Below are 15489 nucleotides of genomic sequence, written 5' to 3'. Positions count from 1 at the left end.
ATCGGTCTAGTCCATTAACTATTTTGTGCTTGAAACTGTAAAATTTACCTACACTGTAATGCTAGAAGATGAATATGATCATCTTCCAATAATAGATATTCAGTAGATTTGAAAAAAATTGTAGAAGTTGAATAATACTGCACTAATGAGATCTTTTAACATTTTAACAAGACAAATGGGGTCCTCTTAGCCCTGCATTACACGTCATACACTGTTTATAGCTGCTTTTCCCAGTCAAGTATGTGATAACTGCACTTCTTCATTTCCATATGCAGAAAATTGGGTCTCTCACCTTGCAGACATGACTTCTTACGTCAGGACAAAAAATATATGTGAAATTGGCAAGCTTGAAGTGCTTTAGGCAAAGGTGCTTCTCAGCCTCTTCTGCAGCAGTCTCTGCATATATCATAGTATTTGAATGAAACCATTTCACTAAGGTATATCTTTATCAGTAAAAGATGAATAAGAGATTGATAGAAAGTTTGCACTGTGACTGCTGTCTGCTATGTTGAAATTGTTCAGTCATCTTTGAATAGAGTGCCATATTCACTGCTCTCGAGTATACTTGACACCTGAATAACGAAATGAAAAATAACCCTTAAAGTCAGTATTTGTTAAGTTTTCTCTGTTTCTTGTAAGTTTTCCTGAGCATCTATACTAGTATTTGAAATACGTTTACCAAATTTCTTGCCTTGTGGAAGCTTCTTTCTGTTCTCCTGTTCCTGTTCATTCTCTTCTTCCTTTCTTCTTCCTAAGTTAGAAAATGTATTTTAGGTTTGCTTGGTAAGAGACTACTGGGGGGAAGGGACCTGCTGCCCCACATATCATGTTAAGTTAGCTAGAGAGATGATTGTCTCAAATTCATTGTTAGTGAAAGATGCTCCAGGCTTTTTTGTCCATGAATATAAAAATCAACTAAGAAATGGAAATACTTAAAACTTTCTGCGAGGCTAAGAATTTCCGTAGATACTACACTAAGGAGTTGAAGGTTGGTAAGCTTATATTGTTTCCATAGACTAAAGGGAGAGAAAAGCAGAAGAGAGGAGTAAACCATTGAAGATTTGTGTACAACACATGGAATTGGAATTTGAAAACCATCCAATGTTAGAATAGACTTTATAAGTTTTGAAGGGACAATTTGCTAATAATAAAAGAACCAACAGAACCACATAAATAGCTTAATTTCATTGTTTGCAGTGTTTTTATATGCTAGTTCTGATTGAGAATGGATTTTAGTATTGCGGCTGATAATATTAATGTGTAAAGTGAGTTTTTACTTAAAAGCAAAATCTATCTTAAACAGCGATTCTAAATAAAGAATCTTATTCAGATCAGTTGGCAACATAATTATTATGGTTCACCATTAATACTTACTTTCATGAATAATTGCTGTGTACGGGGATATCACACGTCTGTCTTCTGTATGATTGCTTTTATTTAAAATTATTGCAAACTGTGGGCTGTGGAGACAGTATTTCTTTTTTTTTTTTTTCCATGCAAATGATAAGGAAACAAATGGCACTTCAGTGCAATTTTTTATTGTCATTCTAGGCTATTGTCTCATTATACACATCTCTGGTAGCATTTATTATAGTAAACACTCAAATCTTTTCCAGATTTTTCCACATTTTTTTTTGTCTTGTTACAAAATAAGACTTACATAGGAATGCTGATGATCATTAACTGTCAGAAGGATGAAACAGGGAAGATAGGGGATATCTAGGGGGAAGATAGGGGATTCTATTGGAGGAAAAATAAAATGCAGACTACATTGGTGAGAACCCTTATATTGATTACATTTCTTCTTCCAAAGGTACACTTTTTAATTAGCAAGTTCACATACATGTCTGCTGCTCAAACTAAATATTAGGCTGACTTAAAATCCATGTAATTATTTTATTATTATTTTATTAAATCCCAGTTAACTTAAAGTATAGTAGATGTGCCATACTCACTTGGCACAGATGGATTAATATTTGGACTGTTTCTACATTAGCAAGTAGTTTGGTGCAATAGGAGCAAATATGTAGAGCAGTGCAGTTGTTTCTGAGGAGCCAGCACTGGTGTTACATTACATTTCAAAGGGTTTTATTTAGGACTAGTTCTGATTTGGTTCTGTTAACTGGAGGTCCATTAGCAGTTGCAGCACATCTTCTGGTTTAGTTTCATCCCAAAGGAATACAATTTGTGGGCTCTGTGATGCAAGACAGCAGTGAGTGGGGGGGGGAAAATGCACAAAAACGGACTAACCTAGACTGAATATACGAGGCAGTGTTAGGAAGCCGTGGGAGTTGCTTTTGGTCTAGGTCTTAATCTTGCAATTAGGTTTAAACTTTATTTAGTAAACGTGTCTTTTTTCCCCCTAGGTATTAAGATTTATTATAACAATTTTGAAATGGATCCATACCTCTGACCGTTGTTCACATCTCAGTAATTACAAGAATCGAATTAGTTTTTTATATTGTTCAGTTTGAAAAGTCAGGACTTGACAACTCTATCAGCAAGCACTAATTGAAGACTCCAGGTTTCATTTCGATCTTTGAAACGTGTAGTCCAGTCTAGATTAAAATAGATTAAACTAGAAGTATTTTATGTGTTTTGACTAATTGGGGGAGGGAGCACGATTCATTTGTTCGTAGACATATATTTTGATTTTTATTTTTTTTTTAATTTAGTAGTTTCTTGAGTCTTCTCATGTTCCGGTCATCTGAATTAAGATGTATTGAGGTTTTCATCTACAAGATTGGAGACAATTGTATTGATGTCAACACATTTTCTGCTACTGATCATGAAAAACATAGGCACGCTTACAAATTCTTTGTATGACTGTTACTCGGTTTGCTGCAGGACAATTTTTTATACTGGTTGTTGAGGAAAATCTTGTGGTGTCACATTAACATAATGTAAACCAAATTAACACAGATTACTACTGACCACAAGTAAATTATTTCTGGATCACAAAATCCTTACTGGACTTTTTACTGATTTTTTTTCTAATTGTGGGAACTCTGGGTGGCACCTTAGCAATTGGCAACATTGTAATACACGTGCTGAAATTTACTTCTGACTACTGTTGAAGAACAACCCAGTAAAATAATAAAATCTGTGGCTACCAGTATCTTTCCCCCATGAAAAAGTTACATCAATAATAGGGTTTTGAGACAGAAATATATTGTAGTAGAAAGCTTTCTTTTTGATGATGAAATAGTTTATTGCATAAGGATTAATATTCCAGCTAGCTACCTAAGAAGTCCCTTCAGATACAAATACTTATTATAGCTATTTTCCCAGGCAATGAGTTGTTGGATCGAGCCTGTGAGCACTTGGGAGTCCGTGCTCTGGTAATGCATTCAAGTATATTTTCTGGCAGCTAAGTTGTGTTCTGAGGATTTCAATATTATGTACAGTAGGAAAAAGTAATAAAATTACTTCCTCTTCATTAAAAGTCTTCCTTTTTTTTCCCTCTCTTATTTGAAGTTATAGTCACGAACACTTCAAATCACTTTCTTAAGTTGCAGTTATTACCTCCATACGATTGGGTAAATGCTTCCATCTTTTCTTTAAAGTAAGATCAATTGACGACAGACTTACACACAGCATCTTGCTCTTGATTTATGAAAGCAGGGTACTGCTGTGGCCTCTCCCTGAACCCTTTGAAACTACATGTAATATATTACAAAAACTCTGATCTTTTTAAAAAAATGATAACCAGAGAGTAGAACAGAAGTAGAGATTCTCTCTAACAGAAGATAGTAGATTATACTTTATTACTTTAGCCTTCCCAAGGAGCAGAAGACAAAATGTCTATTTATTGGTTATTATGCTATGTTAGCAGCATGGTGTTTTTTTTTTTAAACCTTATTGTGGCCTTTCAGTGCTTAAAGGGGGCTTATAAGAAAGATGGGGACAATCTTTTTAATAGGGTCTATTGTGATGGGACAAGGGGTAATGGTTTTAAACTAAAAGAGGGTGGATTCAGACTAGATACAAGGAATAATTTTTTTACAACGAGGGCAGTGAAACACTGGCACAGGTTGCACAGAGAGGTGGTAGATGCGCCATCCGTGGAAACATTCCAGGTCAGGTTGGATGGGGCTCTGAGCAACCTGATCTAGTTGAAGATGTCCCTGCTCACTGCGGGGGGGTTGGACTAGATGACCCTTAAAGGTCCCTTCTAACCCAAACTATTCTGTGATTCTGTAACAGATGACCGGAAGAGCTTGGGTTATTTAACTTCCCAAGGGAGGGCTAAGAAGAGGGTAGATAGGCTATCTCTGAATGTGTTTTAGGATTAATTTCTGAAAAGAAGATAAGAAAGTAAGGAAAATGTTGTTAAGTGCTTGTAGAGCAAAAATTACGAAACCATTTCTAATTCTGGAACTGTGTGATTTCAACAGCAACGCCTAGGGTTTAGGATCCCCTGTCCTACCCCTCAGTTTTGGGTTTCATGAGGCAGTTTAACAGGTCTGCTAGGGGGTCTTAGAGGATGTGACCTAGCTGTGGCTCTGGAAATCCCATTTTAGCTGGGGATGATCTCTGCCATCCATGGTGCTTACAGAGGTCCATTTTGGCCTTGTAGTCTATGAAATCTTAGCCTGTGTCGTTGTTTTTACACCGTACTGTTTTGTTGTCTATAAATTGTACATTTCTCATATAGGTTTCGGTAGATTAATATGAAATTGCATGTAGCACAGAAAGATTTCAGATATTTGTTTCAAGTTAGCAATTCTCTTAATTGTTTCTTAAGAATTCTTTTATTCTGAATGATCTTTTTCCTCATTGGATATGCTATTCCCCCAAGGTTTTCCCCATGATAATGAAGAGGACTTTTCATGTTTAGATTCAAGAACCAGTTCTGTTGATGATTTGCTGTGAAAATGAGCATGTCACTAGCATCTTTGTACTTCAACTTCCATAAAGAATAGTAAATGATTTAAAGGTACATATGAGGCAGTGTCAATATCTTTTGAATTGGTTTGAAGATGTGGATCTAACCCCTTTATTCACACCTTTTTTTTTGTTTGTGTAGACTTTGCAATTTTAATCTGTGGCAGCTATTACTGCTCTCACTGTGCTGATAATGTAGGTGGTATTTGAGATAAAAATGTCTTGTACCATATTTCAGATCACAAGTGATTCCATTTTTTGGTTTTGCCCTTTTAAAGTCAGCTCAGTTGTGAAAGTAGGGAGAGTAGTTTCTTCGTCTTCAAATTGATTAAATTATTTTATTTAGATTAAATTTGATTTGTGCCATATGTAAAGTTTTAGCATGTGTGAAAGCATCTGGGCTATGTAACTTTGGAACTTTTGAGATAAAATAACCAGTGAATATAGTACAAGGTATAGATGCATTTGTAGGAGAGTTTTATGAGACACACAGTTGCAGTGTGTAAGTTACTTATCACTACCTTGACTATCTAGCCGTCCCCCAATGAGCTAGCCTGCACATGCCCTTTTGCTCCCCAAAGCTGACAGTGGGTACTTTGTGCCTTTTTTCTGTCTGTGTACTGAAGGTAGAATAAATAAAATGAATAGGTCAGCACAGTTCCACTGTGTTCAGAGTGAAAATACCTAAAATGAGAAAGGAAAAATAACAGAGATCCTCCTGTATTTTTTCAGAAGAGGCTATTTTACTTGCAGTGTTTTTTAAGCATCTCTTTTATTAAATCAGAATTGATGCATTGTTAGAGATGAGTGGAAGGAAAGGTATATGCAAGATACGTATTTTTATGTTTTAGAGGAAGTTGGGTAGAGAAAGAGAGCAGGCTTATGAGAATGTCAGAAAGAAAAGATACCTTGCAAAAGTATCGATTAGCTCAAAAAAGAGTGCTTTTTCTTTATCATCATACCTTTGATCTGCACAAAGGGAAGAGGAGTTGTTTGTTTGTTTGTTTGTTTGTTTGTTTTGTTAAAGAGGAGATACCTGAGTATATGGTACAGCTACTTATATTATGTAATTTACTTCATACCTTTTGCGTGGGGAAAATGTTTGTATCTAAAATGAACATAACTTCAGCCTTTAGGGTGATATAGACACTGACTATAGCATTATTACTTTAATATCTGTCTGGCTCCTATTGCACGGTATACATGGCCACATACAAATACTAGCATAACTGCAGAGTTTGGATGCTTGTACAAACTAACGTTCTTGTAAAAACAGAGGTTTGCTCTTTTATATTCCTATCTGTGATCCCATAAGCAAACATATTTTTATGGTTTTACCATGAAGTGGTTACATTTTAGTGAAATAACAGATGTTGATCATACTGTTTCTAAGATTTGCTGCTTCCACTAAAAACCTCGAGACTAGTTTGGTTTTGCAATAAATTGAAACTAACCAGAAACATATTTGATAGATTGGCTTGAACTAGAACCATAAATCAGAACCACTGATATTTTAGATGCAGGTGAATATCCAAATCAGAGTTTTGGCATTGTTTCTTTTCAATTTGTGTCATTCACAATAGCATAAATATTTTTAAAAACAGCAGATCATTATTTTTGATAGGGTTAATACACTCCTGAGAGACACAGTTATTCTTTAGAATGGTAGAGATGTTTTCTTTAGTGTATGAAGTTTGGAGGGTTTATGTATTTCTAAGTGCTATGCTTAACTGCCCTTAAAAAGGATTTAAAGTAAACTTGACAGAGTCAGCAAGCAGTGTGAACTTTATCTTACAGCTTTTCTGAGAGAATAAATTATTTTTGTGTTTAAATGTAAATTTTATGTTAATGGCATTGGCTTATATTCATAAGACACATTCATCAAACAAAAATGTTTGGCATATGTGTGGTGTAAGTGGAAAGGAATTAGGCCCTTGAGAAGTCAACATGGTTTGTCTTAGGAGCTGCCAAATCTGCTCGCCTGACGGAGGCGAGGCTGCTGCGGCTCCCTGTCCCCTGGTCCAGCCAGTAGCGAGGCTGAGCACGTTCTCAATAGGCGCATGTGCACGCATACACACAATACATGTACGTATATACCTGGTCATCCATGTAGATCAACACAGACAGAAACCACAGCACTCACACAAACTGCATCAGTGCCCTGACCATGTTTCACCTCTCTGGCTGATCAGGATGAAAGCCTGTTTGTGGAATGTGTACATTCCACACCTACAATATGGATGCTTCCAGTAGCTGGTCTTTGACGTTCAGTCTATGCGGCCACTGGCCCTCGCACTTGCAGCCTCTGCAGTTGCCAGCGTGTGAGGCTTTGCTGTGTGGCTTGCAGCTCCATCTCAGTTGCTTGTACTCAGCCCTGCTCCTGCACACACACGCACGCGTGCGCACACTATGGATCCTCCCAGTAGCTTTTGACATGCAGTGTATCCAGCATTTGACCTGAAGACCCTCTGGCCTCTCTGTTACCTCACGCGCAGACACACGCATGCAAATGGGTCTTTCTGGTAGCTGGTGCTGACTTATACCCTACCGATATCTGACCCTTGCACCCCAGAGGTTCTCCAGTAGCTGGGACCACCTGGTTCCTCCAGTAACCAACTGTCAGGCCCCTTGGTCTCTTCAGTGTCTGCCCCAGACTTGTAGCTGCTCTGATACCTCCTTCCCAAGCCTCTTCTACTCTTAGTCCAGCTTGATGCCCATGAGCTATTACCCATGCTGACACCTCCCCAGCCCCCCTGACAACGTGCATGCACCCTGCTCTCTCCCCAGTTTGGCAGCACAGGTGTGTACCTCTGTGACTCATGGTCCCCTCTCCAGGTGCGGGCACTCAGACCTCCAGATACACACAGACATACAGAACCTCCTGCCTACGAGTTAGAAATGGAATTTAAGGAGAAGACAGGACAGACTGCGGTGATCAGTGCAGGGCATGGCCAGACAAGCGTCCTCACCAGCAATTTATTTCAAGTGACCAACCCCTTTTTTCCTCTGTATTTATAAATGGTTGTTCCTCCTCAGACCACCCTGATCCTTCTTTTCGTGGCATTTCGTCTTCCCCTAAGTGTCTCATAATAAGTTTTGTGCCATCCCAAAATGTTCTTCCCCTGCATCCTGTAATGCATCCCATACCCCTTTAGACAGTAACCCCCTGTCAGACTGTAAGGAGAGCAGGGAGCCTCTCCTTTCTCTTCAGCTGGTGGGTGTCATATCTGGACAGGCTGATGGGGAGATGCCAGGCTGGGGGGAGCTGGATCAGAGTGTTTGGTTTTCTCTAATTACATTATTGGGTTTCCTTTGATTTTTTTTCAGTAAGAAAAAATGCTAATTCCTCATTTTGATTTTTTGTGTAAACCTATGGGGTTTTGTTACAATTTCAGTGGGACAGGTCAAAGCTGAACTCAAAGTAAAGAGTGTTATAACTCTCACATAAGCACTGTGTAACATGATTGTCTGTAGAAGCCTTTGTATAATGTACTACATTATTTATAAGTCTTTCTTTACAGTATGGGATTTTATGATATGGTAAAGAAATTAGTATGATATATTGCTTAATTGATTACATGGGACCTATACAAAACATTTCACTTGAAGTGTGTTAGCTTTATATCTAATATAGAATTAAAAATCCTGAGTTGGAAGAAGCACTTTCCCTACATTGCAGGTCACCTTGTTTCATACTATCTTAAGTCATCTATTCTGCAGGGCTACTTGCCAGTAAAAAACAATGAAGAGCTAAGTAGCCATTCCAGAGTAATTTTTTTAAGATTAGTTGGCATTTAGGACAAAAAGTGCATATAATTCAAGTTTAATGGGAATATTTTTATTTTTTTTTAAAGGAATTACCTACGGTTCTGCTTATTCATCAGCTGGATGAGCGTGAAGGTGCATGGACAATATTACCATTAATGAGAGAGTAAGTGTAATGAATGCCAGTTATTTTCAGATTTTTTTGCAACCAAGCATATAAATATTAATTACTCAAACCTCTTTTTTCAGAAGCAAAAGCTTTTGAATGAGACTTGCAACCTTATCTCTTCACTTTCTTACTCTTCTTTTTTATTTTTCCAAAGCAATTCTCTGTTAAATATCATTAAATCAGAGAAAGCTATTTTAAATAAAAGAACGACAATAATATAATGTAACTGAACAACTCCCTTCTTCAAGTTGTTATGGGTTTTAAAATTATTAAGGAAGTAAACTGGTCAAAAGATATATAATTTTAAAATGTGTATTTTCCTATTTGGTTCCCACTTCTCATAGTGTAAGGTGTGAGGTATTTCAGAACTTTTGATCTTCCAGATTACTTGGCTAAATGAAGTGGATAAATAATTTTTTAAAATAGATAATAATACTTTTTTGAGGTTCCTGTCTTTTATTGCTTATAGTTTCTAACAGGTGGCATGCCTCTACAGTGAAAAAAGGTAAGTTTTGACATCTTTTTAGAAGTTTGTATGGCCAGGATTCATCTTAATATGGTCAGAGAAGACAGATAATCTCAAATGTCTTTTCTTCTTAGCTTGTGCAGATGGCTCCAAGGACGACGTGCTGCTTTTACCCAGTAGTATGTTGCAAACTGTTAGGAAGCAATGATTCCTGTTTCAAAAAGTCCTAAAGCTCCATCGTACTGAAGGCTATCCTTTGCCTAAAACTTGTGTTTGAAACTGATGCCAGAGGCTCTGCAACCTCTTGAAGTTTAATTTAGTTATTACAGTTTATTAGAGTTACTCAGAAGGGTGGTTTTGTTTTGGCTTGTTGTTTTTGCATGAGACTGGTTACAGGACAGGATGCTTTTTCTCTTCTGCTTTCTATTGCTTTCTGCATGTGTAGAAACATGAAAAACGTGCTTGTATGGTAACTGTCTTTGAGATATATGTAAACTATGAGAAGAAGCAAAAGGAGAATTAAAGTAAATTGAAAAACTGGAAGATGATGTTCCAAATATCAGTCATCTTTCGTTTTCCTTCTTAGCTCCTGTTTCAATGACCTTGTGGTTCCTCTTTTGAATTATTTATGTCTTGGTGACAGGGTTTACAGATACAGCTCTTACAAGAGCAAACTCAGAAGCAAAAATACAAACGATAATTTGTGTGATAAAACAGAAGAAAATTCTATAGAAATCAGAAGAAGAATCTTAAGTAGAGGATTTCCTCCTTGAAGAGAATTCTGAAATAAGAAGTTCCTTGTGTCTGCTCTTTCACTTACCACTTTCGGCAGAATGAAGACATGGAGTAGTTTAGAAGTATGTAGATGATGTGAGGCTTGTATGTTTTAGTTTTTTTATTTGAAAGAAGAGGAGGAAGGGAGACTAAAGGATCAGTGCATTCTGCAGCAGCTGTTGATGCTAGGAATTGATAGAAAACGCATTCTTAGAGGAAAACTGCTTTCAGAATAATGGCTTCCCTCAGTTCTGTGGTTGTCACTGTTTTTAAGTAGGCCTCTAAACACTTATGACAATTCTTAAATATTACTTCTTGAGCACTGGTTAACTTGGACAAAATACTTCATTTCAGAAGGTGTAATCATATGACATCAATGGAAGTCTCATGACACAGTACCCTTACTGTCTCCAGAAGGCCCACTGCATTTCTTCTTATTAACCACGTTCATTAAGCAGGGAAGAAATCCCTTTTTAAAATGATTGCCCTGAAACTGGATCTTACCTGAGTATGTCCAATGGCTCCTTACAATCTGAACTCCAGATTTGTGTGCTATGAGGTCTACATAGAACTCTCTGCAAGCATGAAATACTTAGCCTTGAAAATCATTCTGTTTGTCCATCAATAGCTAGATGAACAGATCATTCGTTTTTGTGAACGTGTATGTGCTGTATTCACAAGATGCAGTAATTCTTTTTGTATGGATCATTCTAGTGTTTTTCTCCTTGCCCCTCACCCACCTGCTTTCGTGTAAACCCAGATATTTCTCTCCTAAAGTTCTAGCTAAGCACTAAATGCAAGAGAAGAGCCTTCAGTCTTCACAGGGCATTGAATACTCTACATATTTAAAAACATGAGGGTGTCTGATACCCTTTCTGTACTTGTTTGGCAAGTTTTAGATGGAACAGCTCGGAAGTGTCTTTCCCAGCTGATTGTATCCTGTTTGTTTGCCTGAATGGCAAAGAATTGCCCAGATTTCAGTGTTGTGTAGGCAACAAGTATATGCTTTTATGAACTAAAAGGATGAATGAATTGTGAGTTCTTCTGGGTATTATAGTTTAGCAGGTTAAGTATCATAAGCAGAAAGCGGTGAATAATCAAATACCATTGCAAGACACAGAGGAAAGTTAGCTTTATAGAAAGATAGCTTGTCCCAGATGAAAAAAGACTGAACTAGTTTAGCACCTGGCAACCATCTGGTGCTTCTAGCATGTAATTTAAAGACCTGCAGATGCAGGTGTCACATGTTCTAGCATAAGTATTTCTCAAACAGTGGGTTTGTGGTTTAGGTTGGTTCTGGTTTTGGTGGTTTTGGGGTGTTTGGTTTTTTTTTTAGCTAAATACCGTTCCCTAAAACAGAAATGATCTTGTCACCCTTTTTTGCTTATTTTTGCTGACTTAGGTTTCTGTTGTTTATTTTCGTTGCTTATCTTTTCAGTAGACAATGCTCTAGAGGAAGAAATCTGTGATGTTTATAGGTGCTAATTTTCTTGTCCCTCTCCTCAGGTTATTTCTTCAATTAAATCAGTGTAAAAGCTATGCAAAGGAAAATAGACAAATAAAGATTGACTTTTTTTCCATTAGGATGTCATGAATTAATAAGACTTTGTTTTGTTAAGTAGTGAAAGAATTAAGCTGAGAGGAGTAGAGAAATAAGGAATGAGAATTTTCTGAAGGAGTCAGGAGTCCTGCATTGAGATCAGTGTTAGCTTTGAGGAAGGTTGGGGAGTCCCTTCTGTGTAGTTTCACTGTACTGAAAAAGCTAATGAAGTTTTTAGGCTGCGGATGATGATTATGATCACTGTCAAACAGCTGTGAGAAAACCTGACATTTGGCACTTTCACGATTGTTGCAATGGTGTTATGTGCCCAACAGTGGGGCTTCTTGGAAGAAAGTTAAGGTGCTGAGGGGAAGGTAACTTAAACTGCTGTCTATAAACTTCTGAATTCGTAGGTGGTTATACCTGTAGTGCCTATTAATTTATGAGTGGATATTCTTTATGTATCTCTATTCTATTCCCTTCTTTCTGAAATAACTGGTGCTATATAAATAGACAGCATCAGAGGCAATGTCTTTATCCATTCACTGTAGTCCTTCAAGATGTAATTCGAAGTTGGTAGTAAAAGTTTCTGTGTAAATGAGTAATTGGTTGCAAAGTACTTATATTTTGGGAATGTGGGTTGAATCTATTGTTCTGTTCATAAGCCAGTTTGTTAGTAAAATGTTACTTTCTTTTGTTAGCTTCTCTGTTACCTATGGTAGGAACTCCTCCTGGATTTTCTTCTGTGAAGAAGATACAAGAATACAAGTTGTAAAGCTGCTAGAAACACTTGGAAGATTTGACGGGTCTAAGGTGAAATAAATATTTAGATATTTAACTTTCCTTTGATGTGCTTGAATGGGTGTTTAGATGAAACATGTGGAATCATTTTAAGTAAAAAAATTATAAATACATGATTTTAGGATTCCTAGTTATGGAACAGTTTCTGTGGTCCAGAATTTAATTTTATAACACTGCCTGGAGGGCTCATAGCTCCAAACATTGGAAAAGATGTACCCAAACAGCTTAAAAGAGGGGCACAGATTTCTGTTTCTGAGGCTGAGAGTGAGCAAGGTATTTAACATGAAGCAATGTATGAGAACTTGTCTAGCTGTTGAAGAACTGTTAAAATTGAGTGGAGAAAAAATTCCTTCTGTGGGTAGCCTGAAAACAATGTAGCATCAGTAAAAAGATGAATATAGTTTGCTCTGTGGTTCCCTCTCCCCATTTTCCTGTCTGTCATCGGTTCTAATTATCATCAGACAGAATAACTGAAGTTAGTTTGACTAACTATCTCTGATCTAATATAGTAGGGTATTTTATTTGCATTCTGTCTTTGAACTGTCTTGCTAATAAGACAGATTCTTTACCTGTTGGAAAAGAAACAACACCAAAAGACTTGCAGAACAAAAGAAAAATGCAGTCACAAAGGAACAAAGTAAATTTGGCTGTGCAGCTGACACGAAAGCTGTTAATGTTTAGGATTCTCAATGTTCAGGAAAAAAAAAAACAGCCTGATGTCTATCCTTTGCCTGGAATAAAAGAAGGCAGAAATCTCCTGTGCGAAATATGTTTTGCCTCTTTATTGTTACCTTGACTGAGTGTTGAACTTTTCTTCAGGTCTCACTTTAGCATATTCACTTCTTTTGCAGGCACATGGCCTTGTCATGTTTTCTCACAATTCTTTCCTACAATGGTATTAATAATAATTCAGAGATCTTACATTTTAAACACTCTGTCTTCAAAATGGCTAACTGAATATATTCAGACCTTTGGAATATCCATTTATTTCTGTTTCAGAAACACTTACTCCTAATTGATGTTCTCAGAATAGAAACACAAAAATTTTGTTCTAGATGCTGCCTTTATGCCAGTTTTAATCTCTCCTTTGCATTACATGTAAATACTATTACAATAACAAATTATGTTCCAACCTGCATTAAAAGGAAAATAAAATGTTTTGCTTTTGTACATAGTAATTGTCATCTTAGTGTTACAGTCCATAATTGATTCCTTATATACAGTAGTAGTCCATCGGCTGCAAAATTTAAGATGAGTTAGACCAGAATGAGCTCATTCATTATTAATTTTAAAATGTCAGCAGTCTGAATCATAAAAAGCTGGTATACATTAATCACAATAAAAGGTCTACAAGGGGCATGCGAATAGTTGATGAATCTGCAGCTTTTCAATCTGGATATATAGATATTAGTAATACAAGTATTGAGACTGATATGAATGTAATATTGAGTGACAGCCCCAAAGATATCCAGAACAAGTAAACCGAGCTGATGGGCAACAATGACTTAGTAGCTGTTGATACCTAAAGGGTATAAAAGATCTGTCTAAAGAACAGTCTTTGAGAATCATAAGAACTCATAAGATGGAGTAAGACACAGTGGGGATGTGACAGCTGAAATCTCCTGTCCTCTGTGTCAGACACAAGTTTTGAATAGATGAAATTGGCGCACTTGTCTTGGGATTTGTGTGTGGATACAAGAGTGAGTAGTAGAATCAACTTGATTAGCAAGTCAGGTAAAGTCACCTCTGTCCTCCTCGAGGTCTGATATTGAGTTTTGTTGCATCACATTCCTTCATCTATTAAAGTGTTCTAAAGACTTTGAAGTGCTCTTATTAAAGGTAGGTGTTTTTTTGCCATTTTTGATGCACAATATGTTAACTGATCCTGTGGATGGTAGTTATCCATAATGCAATAAATCACGTTTTTGCCTATATGCCATTTGCTTACCATCATTCCTTAAGTTACTTTATAAGTTCCTTTGCATATAACTAACTTAATCTTTTAAATTAGTTGCAAGACTTTTACAGTCCTGCACAGATTGACTTCTCCAACATATCTGTGAAGTAAATAAACAATGTTATGACTAAATAGGCTTGAAGAGTATTGGCCATAACCTGGAATGCCTTCACTGTGACTTGTAGCTTAATATTGCCAGAAATAATATTATGTGAAAGCCTGAGGAGGGTATATGTATGGGTTTAATTTTCTATGTTTTATAGAGAAAGGAAAGTAAGGTTGGTTTGTGTGTTTTTTTTAATCTGTAGATTGTTTTGGTGTAAAAATTAGCATGCAAAATAGGATAAGTAAAGATTTTTTTTTCACTCTGTAGCATAACAAAGTGGAGGTCCAGAAAAAAGTTGCCTGCAGATGGTACTGACATATTAAAACATTACTATTTATTAACTATTTCTGAAACAGAATAGCGTGCTTGTGTTATATACGTTTTGAAGCCTTGGAGGCCTAAGAGAGTTAAAAACCAGTGTGCACAAATGCTTCTAAAGAATTATTTTGATTCTTTCAAGGCAGTCATCTTTGTGGATAAAAATTAGTATGTTTGCCCGTTTTCTTTTGCCTCCCAATATTTTGTTTGTTTTTTTAATCCTTCCACTGAACACTGTTGAATCCTTCCAAGGATCCAATATTGAATCTCCTTCCAAGGAGCAAAAAGGGTCTGTTGTGATTGAAGGTATAAATCAAAGGCTGAGTAAGTAGGTACCAGGTAGCAACTCCTGTGAAGGTGCTTAAAAAAATGGTGGGAAAAAATCTCCACCCTTACCTTCTCCATGTTTTGGGTAGTGTCAGTTTAACCTTGGCTGTTTCCTCAACAGATTACTGAGCACCTCTCAGCCTTAGGAGGCACATGGGGATTAAGGGAGTCAACAAGTTTTCAGCATTTGTGTTACCTGAAAAATTCACTAGTGGAATACAGGATGCATTCAATTTAGTTTTATTGAGAATAGATAATCAAAGTAGAGGGGAGAAATGTGCAGAATCCATGAGAAATGTACTTGGTGCCTCGCACACGTATACATGAATATGCATACTGTGTTAACGCTGGCATCAGTCCCTCAGATGGTCAGGGTTCC

The 15489-nt window shown here is 36.9% G+C and overlaps 1 protein-coding gene across 1 annotated transcript in view; it reads left to right on the top strand.

Moving 5' to 3' along the window:
* B3GLCT (beta 3-glucosyltransferase) overlaps positions 1–15489 on the top strand; it is a gene marked incomplete at its 5' end in the record, with an annotated part of 70252 nt that overhangs the window by 27967 nt on the left and 26796 nt on the right. The window contains 2 exons of the mRNA XM_082498653.1: positions 8742–8818; positions 12303–12414. Of these exons, the coding sequence (XP_082354779.1) occupies positions 8742–8818; positions 12303–12414 (189 nt within the window). The remainder of the gene's footprint in view (positions 1–8741; positions 8819–12302; positions 12415–15489) is intronic.

Source organism: Vanellus vanellus (genome assembly GCF_965231255.1).
Source record: "Vanellus vanellus genome assembly, chromosome: 1".
NCBI lineage: Eukaryota > Metazoa > Chordata > Aves > Charadriiformes > Charadriidae > Vanellus > Vanellus vanellus.
This window is presented reverse-complemented; position numbering and strand designations above follow the sequence as displayed.